This window comes from Xenopus tropicalis, chromosome 7 (genome assembly GCF_000004195.4).
Source record: "Xenopus tropicalis strain Nigerian chromosome 7, UCB_Xtro_10.0, whole genome shotgun sequence".
Lineage (NCBI taxonomy): Eukaryota > Metazoa > Chordata > Amphibia > Anura > Pipidae > Xenopus > Xenopus tropicalis.
The window spans coordinates 78,826,910-78,843,806 of NC_030683.2; the positions used below are offsets into that span (position 1 = coordinate 78,826,910).

A 16,897-nucleotide genomic window follows, 5' to 3' on the forward strand; every position below is an offset into this window, starting at 1 on the left:
TTTTCTAATATATCAGGCTCATGTATTAGAATGCTAGGATCCACCATTGTTTACAGTTCTAGTGCTCTGAAATTATTTTATTTGAATTTAAAGATAGGGGTCAGGATTTAATATATCTAAGGGGGACAGTTACTAAGGTTTGATTTTTTGGGGGGATTTGTATCTTTTTGTGCCAAAATACGGAAAAAAAGATTGTCCTTTTTTCTGGGGAGAACACTTCAGTTAGTAGTAGCTAATCCAGAAATGATAAAATGACAGCATGAATGAAGCACAGCAAATTATTCTACTATTAATCATAGCACTAAAATATTACACCTAAAATTCTTGCATACTCACTCGCTGACCATCTCTGGGGCAGTCTGTTGTAACTGAGTAGGTTGAGGATATTCAGTCTTCGATGTTGCAGCCATTTTTGTTATGAGGTCTTGCCACCTTATGGTAAAAGGAATGTGAAATTATATCAGCTCAAAGCATATACTAAAATTAGAACTGCTTGGTGCCTTAATGTTTTACCCTAACGTTGTGTAATGGTTATTTTAGATTTTTATAAATAAAAACAGAAGAGAGGGCAGAGCATATCCTACATTATGCTAGCAAAAGTCACCTGTTCCTAGAATGTTTAAAAAGGGATGAATAAGTGTGTAGGAGGTTAATAAAGGAATGTTTTTAAGAGAGATCACACACCTTTCCCTGTATGACCTGTTTAACGTTATCCCACAGGTTAACAGGTTAACTTACCCATTTTTCTCGGAAACAGAGTTGGCAATGAGCTCGTAAATCTGTGCCCCATTTTTTGACATGGATATAACAAAGAATGCCTTGTTATCTGTTAAATGAAACAGTAATTGAAATTTGACAGAGAAGAGGGAATAAATACCATTAAAAAAAATCAAAACATCATATGAATATAATAGCATAGGGAGGAGACTGTACAGAGCAGAAAAATAAATGGCAATTTACATGCCAAACCTTAGAAAAAAAGAAATGGTGGAACTGCAGAAACCAATTCAGTTATATCTATGTTGGGTATAACCCTAAAGGCTATAAAGTTGGAACAGGTGTGGTAAGACAGCTTATGGTGTACTGAGAAATACATAAGTTTAAAATTAGATATCACTTTGACAAAATAAAAATTTTCTCCAAGGTACATTCTCAGTAAGCCATAGACATTGTTTTCAGCAAAAACAACCATGTTTTTAATTATAAAGATATGCTATGGAAACCTGTTATTTAGATGGCTCTAAAATGCAGCAATGGTATTCTGCATAGCATCCTCTTGAAATGTGATGTAGCCTTAAAGGAACAGTATACCCTTTTTAACACTGGTGCAAGGAATAGGGTTTGTGCTGGACACACACTATGTTTTTTGATTTATGCTCTAAAGGAGGCAATATCTGAAAGAAAACCTAGTCTATTTCTACTTCCTGTTTCAAATGTCAAACAAACCATAAGTCCACTGAAAAGCCTCTATACAAATAAACATCTCCCTTCCTCTAGGCTCCCCTTCAGCCTCCTCCACACTAAAGTTGTCTCCTATCCACAACGTGACTTCTGTTGTGCATCTCCTAGAATAAAGAATTGCTGGTTACATTGCGACTTGCCTGTTGCCACCTGCCGTACTAACACGGTGTTGAGTTTGATAACAGGGCTGAAGATATGTTTGCTGTCTGAAGTTGAAGCCAGAATCTTGCTGTGACACCTCAAAATCAACTTGTCATCTTGTCTCTGAAGTAAAACCAAAATGTCCTCTAGCAGCAGAGAGTAAAGATCTACAGATATCAAAGAGCAAAAAACATTCAACAATCTAGGCATTATTGCAAAAGGTAAGCAATATCAAAGAATATCCACTGAAATGTGAATTTGGAAATTGCAAGCCTAAACTGGAAAATATAAAGGCTGTGTGAATAATACCTTTCAAAAGCTTTTAGATTCTTGATCAATTTTATTCTTTTATTCAATAACTAACCCTACACTGACATTTTCATCTTTTCGCTGAAATGTGAAGGTTTTTGTGTGAGACTGGTTCCATGTTAGAAAAGAACATTAAAGGGGATGTACTGTGAAAAAGTAATTAAAAATTCTGTACTGTTTCTAAAATAATCCAGTTACTTTCAAAATATTCCCCTTTCAGCTGTCTCTCTTCATACATGGAGGTCAAATACATTGGTGTGTGCTAAGCGTAAACATAAAACTCTTTATTCAAGCCAGAAAACATTCTTCCAATAACCTTCTATCTTATCCATGTGGTCTTAAGCAACCTGTATACAGGCGGCAATGTTTTAATTGGACAACAATGTTTTGTTTTTTTTTACTCAAAACCACAGAATGTACACTGTTCAGAAAAAGTTTTGTTACCTTTTTTGCCTGGTGAGCATCAATAACTATTGTGTGTCATGGCACTTCCATAAAACTACTGTTAATATCAGACATCAGGCATATGAGGACCCAGGCTGCTGTTCTTTAAATAAGGCATAGCTTCTTACACTTACATCCGATTTCTCATCCAATTCTACTTTATATGAACAGAGAATCTTATATATAATCAAATAAGAATACTTTTCCTCAATAAATAAATATGCATTATGGTTTTGATTTATTTGTTTAATTGGGTGGTCAATATCAAGTTTAACCCTTTCACTGCCAGCCGTTTCGTACCAAAGTGGAACTTCTACTGCCAGACAGTTTTTGAACATTTTGCACTGTTTCACTTTAGGGGCCTTATCTTGGGGGGACTTTTAGTTTACCCAGGAAAACAATATATTGTTTTTCTCAGGACAACCTAAGCTTTTAAAATATGGTGGAATTTTTGTGTAATTCCAATTCTGCAACAACATATAGGCTTCTAAATGTCCAAAGCACTGCTCCAGAAAGCTGCATACCTTAGATTTCAAGGCCAAAAATTCCACTAACAGAAAGTTTATCCCAGAAAATTATACATTTTTAGAAAGAACAGATTCTGGGGAATCCAGAATAGGTAGAACTGTCTGTAAAAAGTACTAGTACTAGTAAAAAGTACATTCCCCCGAGAAAGTCATATATTTTTGTTAAGTACACATTCTGCCGAATCTAAAATGGGTACCCATGACTTTCTACTCCAAAGTAACAAGCCTCAAAGCTTTCCTAAAGTTGGCAATTTTGATAACATTTCCAAAAATCCTCTCAAAGCTTCCAGCATCTTATCTCCCACATATCATTAGGTACCAAGATAAAACACCATGAATTTGAATGTCAGGGGTCCACTGAACAGTTTGATGCCCAATATGTTTAGGTTTACCTAAGTATGTGGCATGTAGGGGCCCCAATATGAATATACCCCCAATATGATCTATAATTTCTATCATTTCAGCTTCTGCAAAATCAACACATTTACATCATTATATGTGGGATAAAGCTAGTAAAAAGTACATTCACCCCAGAAAGTCATATATTTTTGGAAAGTACACATCCCCCCGAATTTAAAATGGGTACCCATGTCTTTCTACTCCAAAGTACCAAGCTGCAAAGCTTTCCTAAAGTTGGCAATTTTGATGAAATTTCCAAAAATCCCCTCAAAACTTCCATTTTGCAGCATCTTATCTCCCACGTAGCATTAGGTAACAGGATAAAACACCCTAAATATGAACCCCAGAGGTTTACTGAACAGGTTGATGCCCACTGTACACAGTTTTATCAAAGCACATGGCACTTAAGAGACCCCCCAAATATACCTCGTGCACACTAATTTTATGGCTTACCTTAACCTAATTTATAAACACATGGCAGTTTCATGAGGGGTAGAAGCTGCAGAAATGTAGCATATATTTTTGAAAAGTACACATTCTGACAAATCCAACATGGGTTAAGAAGACTTTCTGCACCAAAGTACCAATCTGGAAAGCTTTCCTAAAGTTAATGGTTTTTATGACTTTGCTGAAAAAGGCCTAAAATTGTTGTAAATTTGCCATATTTATCTTACAACATTTCTTACGTATAATGACACATCACCCTAAATATGAATGCCAGCGGTCTACTGAACAGTTTGATGCCCAATGTGCAAAGATTTACTAAAGTATGTGGTGTACAGAGGCACCCAAATGAAAATAGTGCATACTAATTTTCTCAGCTGCCAACTCAATTTCTGCAAAAAAGCCCAATGACCGTGTATTATGTGCCGTAAGACCCCCTAACTGTACAGAAAAACCCATATATTTTTGGAAAGTACACATTCTGACAAATCCAACAAGGGTAAAGAGTCCTTTCTACATCAAAGTACCAATCTGTAAAGCTTTCCTAAAGTTAGTGGTTTTTATGACATTTCAGAAAATCGCATAAAAATGTTGCAGTTTGTCGCATTTATCTCACACAATTTCTTGCGTACAAAGGCAAATCACCCCAAATAGGAACACCTAAGGTCTACTGAACAGTTTGATGCCCAATATGCATAGATATACCAAAATCTGCGGTATGTACTGACCCCAAAATGAAAATAGCGCATATGGATTTCTCGCCTGCCAACTCAGCTTTTGCATACAGAGACCCCCGACAGCGTGCATTTTTCCACCAGTGGGAAATGCCAGCAGATATCACCCCATGTGTGTACTATTATTATTATAATTATTATTAACACATCTATAAAGTGTAAAAAAAAACAACCGATACACAAAGTATAGAGACATCCACGGTCACTGCACAAAGATGGTCCAAAAATGCACCTATATCCAGTATCAGCTGGTATTAGCATTTCTTTGCTAGCATTATTTTCTCCTCCCCCAAGCGCTGCTGCAGATATTTTTAGGGGCACATTCATTAAAGTACGACAGGTCCGAATACAAAAAATGTGTATTTTTTCTAAAGTTTACAACATTTGCATATTTTCGGTGATAATTCTGTTAATTTGCGCAACTTTTTCAAATTGTGTGACAATATCGTATTTGTCGCAACGAGTACGAAAGTTTTGGATTCATTCAAGCTTTGGGCCAGGTTGGAGCTGCAGAGTGCCATTGAGTCCTATGGGAGGATTCCAAAATCATGCACTGAAGGTTCAAAGTCAGAAAGGTTTTCCCGCCGTTTACGTTTGTTCGGATACGAAAATTTTTGTGACTATCGGCCATTTGCAAACGATCGTTTCAATAGGAAAATTTCGGATTGTAAGTACGAAATCGTCGTATTCAAACAAACAATTTTCGTGACTTTTGCAACCCTCAGAAACTATAGCATTTCGTGATACGCATTCGTACTGAATCTGGCCCATTGTGTACATATTTTTTATATAATCATTTATAAAAAATTTTATAGATATTTTTTTTTTTTAAAGATATTTTTAGTGTATGTATGTATGAAAATGTATATAAAGGTATGGGATCCCTTATCTGGAAGCCTGTTATCCAGAAAGCTCAGAATTACAGAAAGCCCATCTCCCATAGACACCATTTTAATCAAATAATTCAGAATTTTAAAACCGATTTCCTTTTTCTCTATAGTAATAAAACAGTACCTTGTAATTGATCCCAACTAAGATATAAATCATTATTGGATACAAAACAATCCTGTTACGGAATTACGGAAAGACCCCTTATCAAGAAAACCCTTGGTCCCAAGCATTCTGGATAATGGGTCCTTTACCTGTATATACACACACACACACACTTACTTATCTATAGGCACAGCAGACTTACCGATTGATTTGTCTCTATTAACCTTCCATGTCAGAGGCCCCTCATGTATCAATTTTCTCTTGGTCAAATCTAGATTCTGTTAGAATAAAGATAACATCAAAATGTCTCATTTGCTCATGTGTGATACACCATGAGATTTGGCAGAAGGACAAAAATGTTTGAAATAAAGGAGTAAATATTTGGATACAGAGACATCCTTGCTGAGTATCAAGCAAATTCAGAATAGTTGTACACTCATCCAGAATGGAAAGGAAGGATGTTAATGGGTAAATACACTGCAAGAATTCTAGGTAGTTATGTATATAAACTATGTGCTTTTGCATTGCAGACTACAAAAGGATAATTATATCCCTGAATTGAAACCTTGATGATGCAGCATATTCAATCAAGGTGCCCCAAAAACAGTACTGTATGTTAAATATATACACTTCTCTGTACAGTGGTAAACTATGTCTTTATATTTTAATGGTTTAACTATGGTCAATAAATTGAAACAAAACACCAGTTCTAAAAATGATTGTGTGTTAAAGAAAATCCGCATTCTCATATTGAATTTAATACAAAACCAACATTTTGACTGTTAAGAGTTTTTTTTAAAGCAGCAAAAAGAAACACAAAACAACCCAATTCAACTGCTAGTGGAGGAAATCGGTATAACATATCTAGGAGACACAATATGTGATATAGACACAAAAAGTAACAACAAATATTAGATGTGCAAAATGTTAAATAAACTGAATTGAATAAAACTGTTGATACCACGGTTTCTGAAAACACTCATTGTCAAATTATAAAAATTCTACCTTTTCCTTTATCTCACACAAGGTCTGTTCAAATGAAGCTTTTTCACACTTTACTGTATAAATCTACACAGTTTTAGAAGGCGCTATTTCTCCATGAGGTCGTTCTTAAAGGAAAAGTAACACAACAATTTTTTAAGTAAAAAATCTATTCTACCCTGCCCCAATAATTGCCCTATCCTGCAAACCATTTATTATTTTGAATGCTGTAGTACAGTGCTCTCCAACTGGCGGCCCGCGGGCCGCGACCCCCCTCTGTGTGGCCCCCCACCTGTCTGGCTGCTTTGATGGTTTACCTTTGAGTAAGCATTAAATGGTATCAGTACTGAGATTAACTGGCCCCCTGCATGGTTCTCACCTCAGATTCAGGCTGTAATCCCTCTGTATTGTTTAAAAATGTAATCCCCTGTGTTTTTCACACCTTTTAATACCTGCATTGTTCACCCCCTGCAGTGTTCACACCTCAGGCTCAGGCTGTAATCACTCCCATTGTTCACTTTTTCACACCTCAGACATAGGTACTGTAGGCAGAGTATGGCACATACAGCCAGCATAGGGCAGGTAGAGTATGGCACACACAGGCAGCATAGGTCAGGGAGGGTATGGCACACACAAGAAGGGTAGGGCAGGCAGAGTATGGCACACACAGGCAGGGTAGGGCAGGCAGAGTATGGCACACAGAAGCAGCATAGGGAAGGCAGAGTATGGCACACACAGGCAGGGTAGGACAGGCAGAGTATGGCACACACAGACAGCATAGGACAGGCAGAATGCTGCCTTTGTGTTCCATACTCTGCTTGCCCTATGCTGCTTGTGGGAGGTGAACCTGGCAGGGGTTTGTTGTGGGAGTTTGTTAGCAGTTGGAAATAGCCATTAAATGGTTCCTAAGGTGTGTAATTATGTACTGGGGGTTGCTCTGCTATCCACAGGGGAGGAGGAGGCATATGGAATTTAAGGGTATATCTTAATATGACATAATTCTTTCACATATGAATGATGGTTGATATCCCCACAGTAAGGACCAAGCATTTGGGATTTTGCTGCGCTACCACCATTGTGATAAAATAGGTGTGGTTTGAAGTGGGTGTGGTTTCAAAAAGGGGAGTGGTCAAAACTGGCTTCCATTAGCGGCCCTCCACCATGTATGCTAGAGAAATTCCGGCCCTCGGCACCGTAGAAGTTGGACAGCACTGCTGTAGTACAAAATACCTGTTAAAAAGTTGGCTTCCGGTCATTTGATGCAGGTGAAGTATCAGGGGAAGCGTTCACTATGCGGCGACCGATTGATCGAGCCTAGCCTTCTTTCTGTATAGGAAGGAGTCAGGCTAGGCTTGATCAATCGATCGCCGCATAGTGGACGCTTCCCCTGATACCTGCATTGCCGTATCGCCTTTCTTCAAATGACCGGAAGCCAACTTTTAACAAGTATTTTGTACTACAGCATTCTAAATAATAAATGGTTTGCAGGATAGGGCAATTATTGGGGCAGGGTAGAATAGATTTTTGTGTTACTTTTCCTTTAAAATCCTTTCTATCAGTTCTCAAAATAACCCATGATCTGGAAAAATATTTGCCTCTGAAATAACAGTCTAATAAAGCCAGTGAATAACTATGTGTAAGTAAAGTTAACGGTGCACAAGTCTTGAATTCCAATGTACTCAGGTGAAAAATACCCCAATCAAAATGCATCCTATGCCCATGGGCGTCCACAGAAGGGGGCAAGAGGGGGCACTTGCCCCCCCCTGGAAAAGTAGCAAAAAAACCAAAAACCTTACTCCGTTTCTGCACTTTCCCCTCAAGCCCGTTTTTGCTGTGCTCCGATTGGATCTTTCTTCTTGTGGATTCACCAATCAGAGCACAGCTTCCTTGACAGACAGTAAAATTGACCAATCAGAGCACAGATGCACACAGGGATCGGGAGATTTTGCAAACTGGAAACAGAAATAAAGACTGAAAAGATGAATCTGCAGCTGTAACTTTACCTGAGAACCAACTCTCAACTTTTGCTGCAGTTTTCATCCCACAGGTACTATACAGTTCTAAAGAATCACTAGCTGACATTAAATTGTTTAATTTATAATCTATCCCCTACCCTAACACATGGAGGGTAAGTTAACTCTTTCCCTCTGAAAAAGCTCATTGTGTGTTTATATATGTGTTGTTGTTTTTTGCACTTACTATTTTTTTTTTTTTTTTTTTTGTCATTGTTTTGTTCATTTATAGTAAGTTACAGTGGGGCCAATGTTGTGTATCAGTGCCAGTGTTATAGTGCCAGGGCCTGAATATCTGCCATCTGTACCCACTGCTCCTCATGGCATATAATGTGCTGGGTTTGTAAATACGGACTGCATCTCACTGTATATAATGGGGAGTCAGTACCCACTGCCTTTCTTGCTATAAAACTAACATAAACACATCTAAAGGGGTGGTTCACTTTTAAGTTAACCTTTAGTATGTTATAAAATGGCCTATTCCTAGCAACTTTGCAATTGGTCTTCCTAATTAATTTTTTTGAATAATTTGCCTTTCTCTTCTGCCTCTATACAGATTTCAAATGGGGGCCAAAAAATATTGCTCTGCGAGGCTACAATTTTATTATTATTATAATTTTGTATTACTTATTTTTCCAAGTAGGCCCCTTAACTATTCATATTCCCATCTCTTGTTTAAATCACTACCTGGTTGCTAGGGTAAATAAGACCCTAGCAACCAGATAGCTGCTGAAATACCAAATGGAGAGCTGCTGAACAAAAAGCTAAATAACTGAAAAACCATTAAAAATAAAAGTGAATTCGAATGCGAACTACCCCTTTAAGCTAACTGATCCCAAACACAAATGTTTGCAGATCCCCTAACAGAAGTGCGCGTATGAATACTTTTACTACTAATACTAAACATTTTAGGGTAAAAAAAAAAAGCACCCCCACCCGCACTTTTGTACAGTATCCCTGGGAGTCAGTGGGAACGGCAAGAGGTAGTTGGGAGGTTAACTTTTTACGTCAGCAGTGAATCCACTAAGTGTCACATTAGCTGTAGGTCAGTCTGTGTATGGGCCATATTTAGCCTCCCCTAGTATCATCCTGCAAAAAAAAAAAAATATATATATATTTATCTGTTGCAGGATGATGCTAGCTTACTTGCCCCCCCTTGGAAAATTTTCTGCGGACGCCCATGCCTATGCCTGTTTCTATTTCTAATCATACTCTATGGGGAATAGAAAGCCTAAAGTACACGACAGGCAGACAACAGCTCACTAAAGGCCAAGCACCTAAAAGGCCAGTAACACCATATAGTGAAAAGATAGTCTTTAAATTTGAATGTTACATCTGTTTGCCCAGTGTCTACAAATAAAATATTATTTTATTTATGCAGGTAATTCTGGTGTGTAAAAAGCTAAGAATGATATTTTGACCTCTGTTTATCTTCACTTAAAGAGGAACCCCCTGCTCTTACATATAAATGTTTCTCAAATATTCTTTTTTTTTTTTTTTTTACATTAATGTATCTAATCATTTATGTGACTGCAGATTGATTTCGCCTGCTCTAGTTGGTTTATTCCAGTATGACAGTAATATTCAATACACCGCCAACAAAGCATAATGGAGCTGTATTCAGTAGGAAAACAATTAAGCATTCACTTAAACTTGGGCACAGTTATTGGGTGCCAGTCCTCTAAAAGGTCAAAAGTGGCACTTACTCTCAGTTCGTCTATCATGGGATACTCTCCTGGCTTCAAATAGGACAGGTCCAGCCTGCGTTGATAATCTTCAAGTCTCTGTAAACATAGAAAAGAAACAATATATCTCCAAATGCTGAAAATGGACAATGGTCATTTGGTTCTTCAATTTTATTTCCCTTGAAATATACTATATATAAAATTACCATAGCATCATTTACATTTTCTAAGAAGTCATAAAGTCTGTGCCTATAAGAGGATGACACCAAATTTATCAGGTGAAATAGGCTCAGTATGTTAACCAGACTAGATAAGTGAGAATCTGAAAGATCAAATGGACTGAGCTGCAAGCATTACCACCATCACTCAGCCTTAAAAAGATTCCAGTGTCATGTATTTGCAAGCATTTCAAGATGATGTCATGACCTCCCATACAGACAGTATTACTGCCCCCGGCAAAAAGAAATGCAAAAATAAGCACCATCACTAAAAGCACACATCTTAAATAGAAGTGGATAAAAGCAAAGATATAAACATGTCAATATGATAGCACTGATGACAATAGCAGACAGGTTGCATGTCCTCTTCCCACTTACATCTAGAACATTTAGGGGCGTATTTATTATAAAGTGTAAGCCAACCTCTATGTATATCCCATAACAACCAATCACAGATTTGCATTTCTTTTCTAACTTGTAGGTGACATTTAAATCTAATTGTTTATTGGTTGATAATAAATATGCCCCTTGGAGTAGGAGCATTATCGGCCTTCTTGGAATCTTAAATTAGACACTACCTTTATTGTCTGAAGGCTAAACAGAAGGTTATGGTCAGTCTCACCTGCTTGTTTTCTGCCTCTTTAACTGCCTGATTTACGTAGTCCAAGATGTTACGGCAGTGGTTTGCTGCTCTGTTCACCTTTTCTTTCTCATCTTCTCGATCTAATAGAGAAAAAAAATCTTGTAAATGTAGTGATAAATTAGATAGTTTGAAATTTTCACTTTTTTGATTTTCAGATAAACCTTTTCAAAAGGGATTCTGTCATGATTTTTTTTGGTGTACTTTTTATTTCTAAATTATACTTTTTACATATCAAATAATTCACTCTACCATTTAAAATTTTATCTTGAACCAACAAATGTATTTTATTTAGTTGAAATATTGGTGTGTAGGCAGCCATCTCAGTGCATTGTGTCTGAGCTTTCAGAAGAAGCCAGCACTACACATTAGAACTGCTTTCAGGTAAACAATTGTTTCTCCTACTCAGTGTAACTGGGGGAATCATGAGCTGGACTTGGATTTTTTACTACTGAGTGCTAGTCTCATATGTCCCACTTCTAGCAATACAGGTGTCAGGGAGTTGATATCTTGCTACCTTCCAATTTTTCTGCTGCTCAATTGAGGGGGGGAAAGGGATGGGGGTGATATCACTCCAACCTGAGTGTAGCAGTAAAAAGTGACTTAAGTTTACCTCAGCACAAGTCACATGGCTGTGGCACCCTGGGAAAGTACCTTGGAAAGAACATTGCTAGCCCCTGTTGAAATGTCAAAATTAAATATAAAAAAAAAAATCTGTTTGCACTTTTAAAAATGGATTTAAATACAGGATTCTGCTGGAAAAGCTCTATTAACCAATACATTAAAAAAAAACAAAAAAAAAACATGAAAGGGACACACTCAGAAAACCCATTCTCTTTCTTACAAATTATCGATTACTGATTACAGAGTCTGATATAGTTAAGTAGAAAGTTCACAAGGTTTGAAGAGATTATGAATGAGTGCTATACAGTACCTGAATATCTGGCAATGTTATCCAGCAGCAGTGGATACTTGGTTAGTCTCTGCATCTCAGTGGGAATAATATCCTTCAACTGCAGGCGCTTACACAGAGGATTACTCTCTGCATCCTACAAGGACACATTTATCATCGTTATTAAGCCTGTGATTACATGCACATGCCCCATTAATTTCTTTTAGAAACATCTTTTACTTCACTTCTTCACTAATTAAATCTCAGACAAGTTACTCCGCAATCTGTCAAAAGGACAATTTGTGATTCGGCAGCTACCAGACCACCCAGCATTTCACCTGCATTAGTTGGGTCATCCAAAGTCATTCCTATTATCAAACCAGAATCCTGTAACAGATGGTTACTGAAAAGAATGTAAAATATTTGTCTTTCACATGCCTCTGAATAAAAAGTTCTCAAGTACAGACCATACTGATATCATCCGTATCTTTTCAGACTTTTTTAAATGGTTCAACTGGCTATACACAGTTTATCTATATGGTTTATCTTTAAAGTTTCAATGAATGCCAAACTTCTAAAATAGTAGGATGAGATAACAGATTATATTATCCCTTAAAGAGTATGTGAGTATACAAAGCGTTTAGTTGTGGTCTTGGGAAATGGGTGCTATTTAAGTAGGATAACAGCCACACAGGAAATGAAGATCCATGTAGGTAAACGCTTAGGAGGAATATTTAAAGAAATTATGTCCATTTTTTTGTTTTTATAAGCAGCTGCTTTTTAATCTTCCCAGTGCTGTATTGCAGTAGTGGTTTACATTCCACTGCAGAACACATGCTGGCTCTACAAGGAGTGGCCATCTTGAAAATTACACAAATGTGCATAGTTTCTGAATTAGTATCACAGCACAGAATATCTTAGTTCATCAGAAAGATACAAGCACAGGTGAGGGTTTACACTAAATTGGAGTAGGAAAACAGGTGAGACCCAACTCTTTATCAAACTGCTGCAGGTATATGTCTGAGAAGATGTCCAATGTAGATTTAGTCAACAGGAATGCCCCAGAGTTGTAGGTATGCCCCGGAAGTGGAAACATTTTAGACAACGGTACATACTTGATCAAAAGCCTTACAGACCTAACCCCCATATGTAATAGAAGCTACAAAGTTTTCTCAGGTGCAGTAATCAACAGCCAACCAATTAAATGTTTAGGTGACCGATGAAACAGTAGCAAACTTTGTTCCATATATTACATAACCCTCTGAGTCTTAAAAAATTGGCAGCATAAAAACAAATATATATCAGACAAATTTGCTTTAGCAAGACAACTTTTTGTTTCTTTGATGTCCTTGTGTCCTGTTTTGCGAGCTGGAAATACATAAGCTTCAATGTGCCTATACTGTAGAAATATGTATATTGCCGAGCTGAACATATAATGGATCATCAGAATTTTAATACAAATTTGTTTACAAAGTTATCATAATGCAGGGACACTTATGTGTTCATTTTTTTTAATCAATATTAATAATAAAAAAAAAAAACCCCACAAAAATAAGAGTGTGCTGTTAGACAGGGTGCCTTTAGTTCCCTCCCCCTTCCCCGTGTTAGGTTCTCAAGATCACAGACCTTTTCGTCTTTAATGTTACAGTCCACAAGGTTCGACTCACCTGTACAAAGGTTAGGAATTTTAGATCTTTCTTTTGGCGAGATTTTATCATCTCCAACGCAAAGGGCTGGTTACTGCAAAATGTGGCCACTGCCTGCTTTAGCTTCTCCTCTTCCGCTCCACTGAACTACAGGATAAGAAAATTCTGATGAGATGCATAAATAGAGGCCAGACTGAATAACGTTTCCAGAGATGACCTATAACAGTGTTGTCCAACTGGCGGCCCGCGGCCCGTGACCCCCCTCTGTGGGGGCATACTCTGCCTGCACTATGCTGCTTGTGGGAGGTGGGGTTTGTTTTGTCATTATATTCTGTGACATATGAATGAAGGGTAATCCTCCTACAGTGAGCACCAACCATTTGGGTTTTTGCGGCGCTGCCACCATTAATGTGGGTATGGTCTTGTGATAACATGGTGTGGTTTGAAGTGGGTACGATTTAAAAAGGGGGAGTGGTCAAAAAAGGCCAGAAAAATTCCGTCCCTCGGTAAGACAAAAGTTGGACAGCACTGACCTATAATATTAGTGGGGTGTAGATACAATGTCCAAAATAACAGGAGCTTTTTTTTTTTTTTTACAGACAAGTACATCTCTTTGATACAAGGTTGAAGATTTGTGAAAGCAGACATTCTATTTAATGGGATTCTGTCTCAGGAAAACATGGTTTCAGTTAACATCCCTTTTCCAATAGAACCCTGCATTGAAATCCCTTTTTAAAAAGAGCAAACAGTTTTTTTTTACATTTAATTTTGAAATTTGCCATGGGGCTAGACATATTCTTAGTTTCCTAGTCACACTTAGTTCAGTCACACTTTATTGCTGCACTGCAAGTTGGAGTGATATTACCTCTTCCCTTTCCCCTCCAGTAGATGATCAACAGAACAATGAGAAGGAAGCAGGATAGCAGCTCTCCCACACCTGTATTGCTAAAAATGTTCCCATGCCCCACCTAGTGGTAAATATGAGTCTAGCACTTAATAGTGATAATCCAAGTACAGCTCATGACACCTCCAGTTACACTGAGTAGGAGAAACAATAGGTTATCTGAAAGCAGTTTTATTGTGTAGCGCTGGCTCCTTCTGAAAGTTCATATTCAGGCACAATGCACTGAGATATGGCTGCCTACACACAAATATTACAGTTAAAAAAAAAAATACATTTATTGGTTCAAGAATAAAATTCTAAATACTGGAGTGAATTATTTGCAATGTGAACAGTGTAATATAGTAATAAAAACTATACCACTTACCCAGTTCAGAACATCATCTCCAATTTGTTCCACCACAGATGTTTCATAACGCTTCTTTACTGCTTTCATTTGCTCATTAAGTGCCACTAAAGTAAAAGAAAAGAGAATATTTTGAACCTAAATTCTAAAGCATTATAACCAGTTACCCACAACACAAATTCCGCCATAGGATAAGTCTGCATAAGAATGAGTGGTATTCATGAATTTTGAATATAAAAGAATATATTTGTTGTGGCGACTGGATATTGTTAAGGTAACAGTGGTGGGAGCAGGTTTGCAAACTAAAGAAATAGCAATGACTATCAAAATGAAAATATAAAAATATGTTTTATCTTTATTATACAATCCTTCTAACCTCACTTAAAGCTGGCAAGGAGGTTAGTTAACATGCTCTAAGCTTTAAATATAATCAAACTTCAGGTAAAGAAGCTCTGCAATACAGGTACCAAGGAGTTCACTTGAGGAAGTTATAAGAACTAGTAATGTGCTAGGTTTACAGACATAGCAAAAGGTATTACATAAAAAAAAATTTTTGTGAGTAAAAGGCCTGTGTAAGCACATTTCTTATGACACAAGTTGAAAATATGTCATTTATTTTACTGATGTTTCACTATCCATATCCAGTCTGGGTAGTGACCTGCTTCAGGGGACTGCCTTTATAAGTTTTATAGGTTAGACAACACAAGAAGGAACCTATCCCAACTGGAAGTACTGGAAAGGACAAGTTGGAAAAAGACTGCACAAAAATATTATCAAAGGTTCAAAGATACTGCTGGTTTGGGGGGGGATGTCCAAGGTTTCCAATTGGTGATGTGCCTTTATGAAAGAGAGCCTTGGTTCCCAAAGTTTTTCAGTAGACATTGCTTGTGTTATGGATAATGTGGGTAATCTCTTATTTTCCTTTCTTCTTTCACTAGGTGGACCCATTCTATGTAAGCTGGGGGGTGGACTATCTACTGTTACATTTTATTTGTGTCTAAAAGCAGTCCGCCAGATCAGCAGGAGAACGGGGGGCCAGGCGTAGGTAACCATATTATTACATTCAAAATCATGAAAAGGCTGCATATTTCAACTGATTTATATTACAAAGTTACTTGAAATTATGTTTACTTTTCAAAAAGCTTAAGTTGTGTTTGGGTGGACATCTGCCTGTAAAATTGCAAAAACTAGATGGGGTTAAGTTTTCTCTATAATATAGAACACTAGTGGCATTTCTTTATTCATAATAAAATTCAAAATAATTTAAATACTTAAATGGAAAAAACAAGCATTTAGCTGGAATAGACTGTTTACACTAACCATGAAGCTGTAAGATTTCTTCTAAGTTGGAGAAAACATTTCGGGTCTCTGCAGGTGTTAAGAGATTCTCACGGATCACGCGCTGATGAAACACTTGGTCCAAAACACCCAGTTTCTGTACATGTGCCCTTTCAGTGTAAAACAGCTCTAAAGAGGCATCAATTAGAAAAGTTAAAAATTAGAAGCTGAAGCTATAGGAATAAAATATCTATACTTATTTTTACCTAGATAGATTTTAATTCATAGTCAGAGAAAATTCAATATATATGACTGAAATTTCTCTTAATACACTTTTTCAGTTTCCTTCCCATGGTAAAAATTATTGTTCTAAAATATCAACAAACAAATCATAGGGTCAGAAAAAGTGCACTGACCATTCTTTTGGTTGCTTGCATAGCACTAGAACCCAAAAGGTTGTGAATATAAATGTTATCTGGCATCACATCTCACATAATCCTACAGCCCACAGCCAACACTAGCAAAAATAAAGTCTAGGCAAAGCTTCTCCAATTGATGTCACCAAAAGAACCTGATAAGTGCCATGACTTCATTGATCCCACCTACATACTTTCCAAAGTTACCAATATATTTTTAGTATAATTCAATAAACTTTCCAATACCTTGTGATTATTACTCACCGTGTATGACTTCCTGTTGCTTGATCTCGTGCGGTTTAAGTTTCTGCAGTATTTCCTTACTAACAAGCTGCTGCCAGTTGGGTGGATCTTGTTCCTTGTCAATCTCATGGTGCTCATCCTCACTCTGAGTGTCACCTACAACCAGGCTATCCAACCTATGTGAAGA

General features: G+C 37.2%; 1 protein-coding gene across 7 annotated transcripts in view; it reads right to left on the reverse strand.

Moving 5' to 3' along the window:
* Positions 1-16,897, reverse strand: part of arhgef12 (Rho guanine nucleotide exchange factor 12) — a 105,854-nt gene that overhangs the window by 10,810 nt on the left and 78,147 nt on the right. For all 7 annotated transcript variants that reach the window (XM_031905189.1, XM_031905188.1, XM_031905187.1 and 4 more), the window contains 11 exon segments: positions 16,732-16,886; positions 16,094-16,240; positions 14,795-14,880; positions 13,548-13,673; positions 11,923-12,037; positions 10,971-11,071; positions 10,152-10,229; positions 5,655-5,730; positions 1,602-1,769; positions 739-826; positions 337-432 (listed from right to left, as the gene is read on the reverse strand). In XM_031905189.1, the coding sequence (XP_031761049.1) occupies positions 337-432; positions 739-826; positions 1,602-1,769; positions 5,655-5,730; positions 10,152-10,229; positions 10,971-11,071; positions 11,923-12,037; positions 13,548-13,673; positions 14,795-14,880; positions 16,094-16,240; positions 16,732-16,886 (1,236 nt within the window).